General features: G+C 36.6%; 1 protein-coding gene across 1 annotated transcript in view; it reads left to right on the top strand.

Annotated features, from left to right (window-relative positions):
- Nucleotides 1–6,817, top strand: part of TGS1 (trimethylguanosine synthase 1) — a 57,258-nt gene extending 50,441 nt beyond the window's left edge. The window contains exon 13 of the mRNA XM_043963625.1: nucleotides 6,066–6,817. Within this exon, the coding sequence (XP_043819560.1) occupies nucleotides 6,066–6,224 (159 nt within the window). The 3' untranslated portion in view covers nucleotides 6,225–6,817. The remainder of the gene's footprint in view (nucleotides 1–6,065) is intronic.
- The last annotated feature ends 1,397 nt before the right edge of the window (nucleotides 6,818–8,214 follow it).

Genomic DNA, 8,214 nt, shown 5'->3' on the forward strand with positions numbered 1-8,214 from the left:
CTTTACACCATAATACTTTTTAGGATTCAAGTGTAAGAGGTTATTGCTTCCCTTATTGAAACTCATTTTTGTTCATATAAGCAAAAATTATTTCTCTTATCACCTTTTTACTTGCAGATTCCTTTTTTATATAAGTATTGTTGAGTTGCTTCACATAAGTATTGCATTCATCCTCTTATGTTCTGTATCACATCAGAAAACTGAGGTTCATTGCTTTATGTTCCAGGTTTTTTTTAAATTGCTATTCCCACATTTCCAAAAAGGAAAAAAAAATCTAAAAACCATTTTTCTGTTTTTATATAAAATTTTCCTTAAAACTCAGGTGAAATCCCAGTTCTTTGTTCTAAAATGCAGTCCAAACTGATACAGAAATAATGTTTTGGCTAAAACTAATTTGTTGCATACCAACCATAGTTGTTGGTTTATATTGAATGTGATTTTATACCAACTTGCTAAAAAAGTATTTTTAAAATTATTAAAATATAAATAGGAAAGGAAAAGGGGGAAAGGAACTAAACAATACATAGTCAGTTAAGCCTGCAAAGGAAAGATAAGGATAGCTTGAAACATGGTAAAAACTAAAAGTTTGCTTTAAAATAATTCTTTATTAAATTGGACTAGATCATCTCAAAGATCCCATAAATTTCCTAGTTAAGAATCCTTGGAAGTCAACGAGCCCAACACTCTTTACTGTTATTTTCAAGATGGGGATATAGAGAAGGAAAAGGGAGGGAAGGAAGAAAAAAGAAGTGACATAAGTAACAAGTGGCAGAAACTTTGAGCCCCAAGCTTCTTGTATAATGCTTGAAATTGAACTGCTATGACCATACAATTCTGTGAAAATTAAGGATAAATTTTTGTTTTCTTTTCATATCAGTTTCATTTTCCTCTATATCTCTCCCAACTCCCAACCCATGAAGAACTCCTTTATAATAAAAACCAAGAAGGTAAAAAAACAATTCAACAGAACCAACCTATACATCCAGTAGGTCTGGTATTATATATGAAATGTTTCACACATATCGCCTCCCCATCTTTCCAAAAAAGGAAGGGAATGCATTCCCATATCTCTTCAAAACCAGGATTGGCCACTATATTAACAGTGTTCAGTAGAAACGTGTTTATGATCCTTAACAAGGATCTTTGGGAGCAGCTAGGTAACTCAGTGATTAAAGCACCAGCTCTGGATTTAGGATGACCTGAGTTCAAATCCAGCCTCAGACAGTTGAGCTGTGCGACCCTGGGCAAGTCACTTAACCCCTACTTCCCTGCAAAAAAAAAATTTTTTAAATAACGAGGATCTTCGGGAGTCCTGAATTTTAAATATCTTTTTTTTTTAATTTATATGGTACATAGATTCCAGTTCATCTTTTATCAGGCTTCCAAAACTTCATGTTTAAGCATTAACATCTAAAATTCCCATTATTTGATACTTTTGCTCATTCCTAACTTAGTACAGTATTTAATGCATTTTCCTATGGCATTATGGGCTTAGCAAAAGGCTTCATAACTTTTATCCAAGAAACATCCTAGCTAAGTTTAGAGGGATTTATTACAAAAGAGCTGACCACTAGGTGAAACCCAGCATTTATCACCATAATCAGACCTACTAACCATGGGTGCCCTACAGGCCTCCATCCTGGTCCTTCTTTTCTTCTTCCTCTATAATCCTCACTTACCTAAGTGACTTCAGCTCTATACTGATTATTCTCAGATCTGTTTATCTAGTCCTAACCTCTTTGCTGACCTCCAGTCTCACATCTCCAGCTGCTTTTCAGACATCCCACACTGGATGTCCAGCAGACATCTTTAACTTAACATGTCCCAAAGAGAACTCTTTGTCTTTTCCCCAAAATCCCCCCCACTTCCAAGCTCCCCTATTAACATCAATGGCCCTACCATTCTCCCAGTCCCCCAAGCTCATGACGTCAATGTCTTCAGCTCCTCACTATCTCTTACTCTCCATATCCAAGCTACTGCCAATTTCACCTTTGCAACTTCTCATATACACTTTCTTCTTTCCTCTGGCACCAGCATCATTCTAGCGCAGTCCTTATCACCTCACACTTGGATTATTGCAATAACCTACTGGTAAGTTTTCTTGCCTGCCTTATGCCTTTCCTTCTCCACACCCCAATCCATCCTCCACTGAGCCCCCCAAAGGGATTTTTCTAAAGCATGGGTCTGACCAGGTTGGTTCATCATCCTTTGTTTGGCATTCAAAGCCCTTCAGAACCTACCCTCCCCCTCCCCCTCCTCCACCCCATCTTTCCAGTCTTATATCTTCCACACTTAGCTGCATTCTCTTCAGCCAGTAACACTGGCCTTCTTGTTCCTCACTCCAGACACTCCATCTCCCAACTTTGTGGGTTTTCTCTGTCTCCCATTTTTGAATTCTCTCCCTCCTTATCTCTGCCTCCTGGCTTCCTTTAAGTCTCGGCTAAAATCCTACCTTCTATAGAAAGAAAAGACCTCTCATCCTCCCTTAATTCTAGTGTGCCTTCCCTCTGTTAATTATTTCCTATATATAGCTGGTACATAGTTATTCTCGTGTTGTCTTCCCCATTCTGAGTTCTTCAAAAATAAGGACTGTTTTTTAAAGCCTTTATTGGTATCCTCAATGTTTAGCACAGGGCCTAGAATGTAGTAGGCACTTCATACATGCTTATTGATTTAACTGTCTGCTTCCTATGCCTTGAATACACTCTCCTTCCCCACTTCTTTTTTTTTTTCTTTTTTTTTTTTTTTAGTGAGGCAATTGGGGTTAAGTGACTTGCCCAGGGTCACACAGCTAGTAAGTGTTAAGTGTCTGAGGCCAGATTTGAACTCGGGTACTCCTGACTCCAGGGCCGGTGCTCTATCCACCGCGCCATCTAGCTGCCCCTCCTTCCCCACTTCTACCTCATGGAATCCCCTCATTTCAAGACAAAGTGCTCATGCTCCACTTTCTGATAGTATTGTTTCTTCTGTAAGTGTTTATATAGAATACATACTTGCTGTCACACCAGGTAGGAGCTCCTAGAGAATAGAGAAAGTTTCACTTTTGGTTATTTGTATCCTCAGTGCTTCGGACATAACAGGGGCTTAATAAAATGGTTAATTGATTGGTACAGGGGGAGGTACATACCGATAAGATCAGGGACCACCGAAATATTTAAGCATCTACTTTGATCCAAAGGAGAGTCTGGAATTTGGATTATTGAAACAAATCTAAGAAATAATTACAAGCAATTTTATTTGGTAGTCCTTTGAAAAAAAATATTTTAACAATTGATGCAAAATAACTTCCTATATGCATGTGGAAAAAAACCACCTGACATAAAAGTTCTAAATTAGAAAAAAATGTAACATTCCTAATCATTTGTAAATTGAGCCTCCTGAACTGTTTTTAAATATTTTAACTTCTGGTTTCATTTTTAAATGTCACGTTCCTTTTTGGAAAAGTAGTATGTTTTTATCTTAGATTTTGCTTTTTCTTTACAACATTATAACTTGCTGTATACTTCATGTTTATCTCTGCCTGTAGTTAAACTTGTTTTCCATTACTACCTTTCTTGTTTGGCAGTTCTTACTGTATAATTCCAACTTTTGAAAAGTTAAGAATATAACCTAGGGTTATGTGTTAAGTTTACCCTATCTCTATAACTGCCCTTTTTCCTCCTGAGGTAGAGGAAATTGAACAGGCTTAAGTATACACGTATTAGTAATATGTAATGAGCTTTTAAACCAAATAGCAATTGCTACTATTGGTATTTGGCACTTGTGGCCCATTGGAATTGTTAACTTGATCTATTTATAGTCCATGTCAACATCATCTTTCTGTTGGTCAGTGCTTAGTTATAATTTCTGCAAGGTGTAGAAGCAAAGAAAAAATTATGAAGTCAATAACAGCCAGCTAAACCAAACTAGGCCATAATTTCTTTGTAAATGCAACCAAGCACAGTTTTTCTAGTTGGTTCGTTTGTTTCTGCGTAGTGATTCTGTACCATCACAACTGAAGAAAATGTGGATGTGCAGTTGTTTATAATCATTCATGTTCATACAGAGGCCATCCATGCGGCAAAAAAATGTTTGTTATTGGTGTGTCTCCTTTTGCCCTCGACAGAAGTTGCTTCCTGCCCTCATCTCATCTCCTGGCTGCTCAGGGTTCCTCACTGTTAGCCCATAACCTCAACATTCTTTCTGCTATCCTTGTATGCTAACGTGCTCATTTAACACTTTTATCAGGGATCTTCTGTAGACATCTATCCAAAAGGATACTGGGACCGGCCAGTTAGAGGCAGACAAACCTTGTGAACAACAACACTGTCCACTCATGTAACTAACTCCCTGGAATTGCTATTTTGGCATATTAAAATAAGAAATGAAATCATTGTATCCATGCACAAGAGCTAAATCCATAAATTATCAATCGTCTGCAGGTCTTACTATGGTTACTTCACTAGCATACTCTCATTCAGTTATTTTTAATGCCAATATTAGTAACTAATATTTATATAGCCCTCAAGGGTTTATGAAGTCCTTTATATAAAATACAAGTTTGATATTTAAGGATACATTTACTCAGTTTCCTCCCCTTTTGCCTTACTCAGGAACTAAGTACAATTCAAGTAGATAAATATCTATTAAGTATTTTGTTCTATGTGGATATAGAATTGTCCTAGGGAGTAGTCCATTCAAGTTCATCCCTTACATTTGGCTTTATGATTCAAGGCTAGTCATTTAATCTTTTGTGCCTCGGGCAGATCTCTAAACTATTTCTGGTATGTATTGGGAAAGGAAATCCTGGGAGCTTCCCTGTATCATGAAATTGCCAGTCCAAACAAAACAAGCATTGGAAGCACTGGATAAAGAGGCTTAAATAAGTCTGTCCCTCAAGAATCTTACATTCTGCTAGGTAGATGATAAAATATGTAATATGTGGTCATAAAAGCTAATATTTACATATACATTAAAGTTTGCAAAGCTTTTTACATACATTGCCTCAGTTGATCCTCACATAGCAACCATATGAGAGATCAGTAATACTATACTCATTTTATAGATGAGGAAAGATGCTCAGAGAAGTTGTGACTTGCACACAATGAAACCATTGAATAAAAGGTTGATAGCTATTATCTTACAGCTTGGAGGGGAGTGAGAAGAGAATCCTACCATACACTGACCGGAGTTGGTCAGCATTTCTAAGCCTTATTTATGTCCACCTAATAGAACAACTGCCAGGAAGTCAGTCACAATGAAAAGAGTCAAAGACCTGTTTATATTGTAATAGTTTCATTGATATACCTTTTACCTATAAATAAATATCAGAACTTTTGAATCTGGTGTAATGGATCAAGCTACCCTGGAAGCAAGGAAGAGTTTGATTCAGGTCCTTCCTCTGATACTGGCTGTGTCGCACTGAAAAAGTCGCTTAAATTCTCAGTATTCTAAGCAGTTATTTGACATTTGTATCCTGGTATGTGGTAAGCCTTAATAAATGCTTGTTGACTGATTGACTTGCATTGGTAGAGGTAGCTTCCTCACCTGGTAATTTCTTATACCAGTGAAATACTAGGTGTAGTCCTTATCCTGCTCCCTAATTTGAGAAGAGAACATTAACAACTGGTAAAATGGCTTAGAGGCCATCAAGTCTAACACCTCATTTTACAGATGAAAAAACCAAGGCACAAGGAAGTTATGTGACATGCCCTAGATCATGTTAATATTTGCAGAGGGATTTGAACCCAGTTCTTCCTGACTCCCAAGTCCAGTGCCATATTTACTACACCATTTTTAATGATTTGCTTTCAGGGATTATAGTAAATGCTTCTAGATATCAGGTTCTTCAATAGAATGACTCACCAAAACTTTACCTATTACATTGCAGCATGCAAAACAATAGTTTATTTCTTGTCACAATCTTTTCATTAATTGCCATTAATTATTAAGAAGCAGCAATGAGTATTGGAAATGCTCTCTTAAGGGCATAAAGAGCCAATTTCTTTCTATTTTCGGATAATATGAACAAAAGATTTGTTCTGAAACTCCAATCATGTATGTGTTTTCTTCTATTGCCTTTTTAGGTGGCATCTTTAGCTGGACCTGGAGGACAAGTTGAAATAGAACAAAATTTTCTTAACAATAAATTGAAGACAATTACTGCTTACTTTGGTGACTTGATCCGAAGAACAGCATCTGAAATACCAGTTAAAAATGACTTAGAAGAAGAAAACATAGAATAGTAACGAGATTTATCCTTCAAGTCAGAAGACGCATTTTATTTCTCTATCCATCATGAACTCTGGCAACCAAGAGTCTATTTCTAGCATATAAAATAGGGCCTGACTCTTAGGACTGTTGTCATTATTAATTTCTAGATAAAATAACTTAGTAAATACTGAGAATTTGTTGTAATCTTGAACTTCTTTATATAAAAGAAGGTCGATTTGCCTATGTACCTCACAGAGGTATACTTATAGTTTATGCTTAAGCTTTTTTTTGTCTACTTTTGTTTAAGCAGCCTTTTTTTTTAATTCATTACTTTAAATTCAGTGTTGAAAGCTGATTTTTTTTTTGTTACTGCAGGGTTTTTTTTAAGTTTTTTGGGGGGGTGTTAATTATATTGAACAGGAAAACTGGTTTTATTATTCTTTTAAATTGTGTCAAGCTGCCCATTTTGTTAGCAAGTAAAAATTATCTTTAAATCAATTGGATAAAATGTTGTAAAATTTTGGTGGAGTGAGGGAGAACACTTTAAATGATGGAAGTAATATTGCTGTGTCCTAATATTACAATGTCAACTTTTCAAATATCTTCCAATTATAAAATAAAATATACCAACTACAGAGCAGTTGTTCTTCCCTATTAATTTCTTGTGGTAAAACAAATACAGGAAGAAATTTTGGTCTTCATAGAAAATCAGTAATCAAAGAAAAATTAATAACCACTAAAGAATTGTTTGTAAAGTATCACAACAAAGACTAAAGAAAAACAATTATTATGTAGTAAATAAGTAAGTGGTGGTCAGTCAACAAGCATTTATAAATAGCTTACTAAGTGCCAGGCTCTGTGATAATTGCTGGGGCTATGAAGAAAGAGCAAAATGATTAGTCCATGCAATCAGGTCACTGATTCTAATGGAGAAGATCTAAATAAGTGTACATACAAAATAAATATGTATATACACACAAGAACAGAGTGAAAGGCCACCTCAGCAAGGTGGGATTTCAGGTGAGTTCTGAACAAAGCTGAAAAGGCCAACATGGAGGTGAGGGAGATGATTCCAGGCCTGAGGGGAGAGAGCTAGTAAAAAAAAAAAAAAACAGTCAAGAAAGAAAGTATATACAAGGAACCATGAGAAGGCCAAGTGTAGCTGGGTAATAAAGTACATGGAGAGGAATAAGAAGACAAAAAAGGTAGGAACTGGGCAGGTAATAAAGAGCTTTAAGTGCCAAATAGAACTATAAAGACATTTCATTCTGGAGGTAATAGCCAGCCACTGGATTGGGAAGAAAGAGGCAAAATAATTAGAGGGCCATTTGTTGCAATACTCCAGGTAAGAGATAAGGGCCCAAACTAGGGTGATAGTTCTGAGAATGGGGACGTATAAGATACAAAAGGTAAAACCAACAAAATGTTGGCAACAGGTTGGCTGTGTGAGGTAAGGATTGAAGGATGAAATCAAGGTTATTATGAATGTGGATAAGGCCCCCCAACACTGGGAATTTGAAAGAGGAGAGTGAAGTCAACAACTTGTATTGTGCCTACTATGTTTGAGGCACTGTGCTAATCACTGGGAAAATGAAGAAAGGCAAAAAACAGTGCCTGCTCCCAAGTAACTCATTCTAATGAAGACAATATGCAAACAACTACAAGCATAGTATAGACAGAATAAATTGATGATAATCACAGAGAAAGGACCAGATTAAGGACAATCAGGAATGGTTTCTTGCTGAAGATGAGGAAGGAGAGAATTCCAGAAATGGGAAACAGCCAACCAAAATACACTGTAGGAAATATGGAGTGTCCTGTTCAAGGAATAACAGAGTTCAGTGTCACTGGTTTGCAGAGTACTTGGAAGGAAGTACCAAGTAAGAAAACTGGAAAGGGAGAAGGCCAAGTTATGATGCTCACCACAACCCTGTGATGAGGCTTCCCTGGACATTCTAGTTTGTTTATGCCCTTCCTAAAATGTGATACCTGTTACTGGATGCACTACTTCAGGAGTAGATT

This window comes from Dromiciops gliroides, chromosome 1 (assembly GCF_019393635.1).
Source record: "Dromiciops gliroides isolate mDroGli1 chromosome 1, mDroGli1.pri, whole genome shotgun sequence".
Classification (NCBI taxonomy): Eukaryota; Metazoa; Chordata; class Mammalia; order Microbiotheria; family Microbiotheriidae; genus Dromiciops; species Dromiciops gliroides.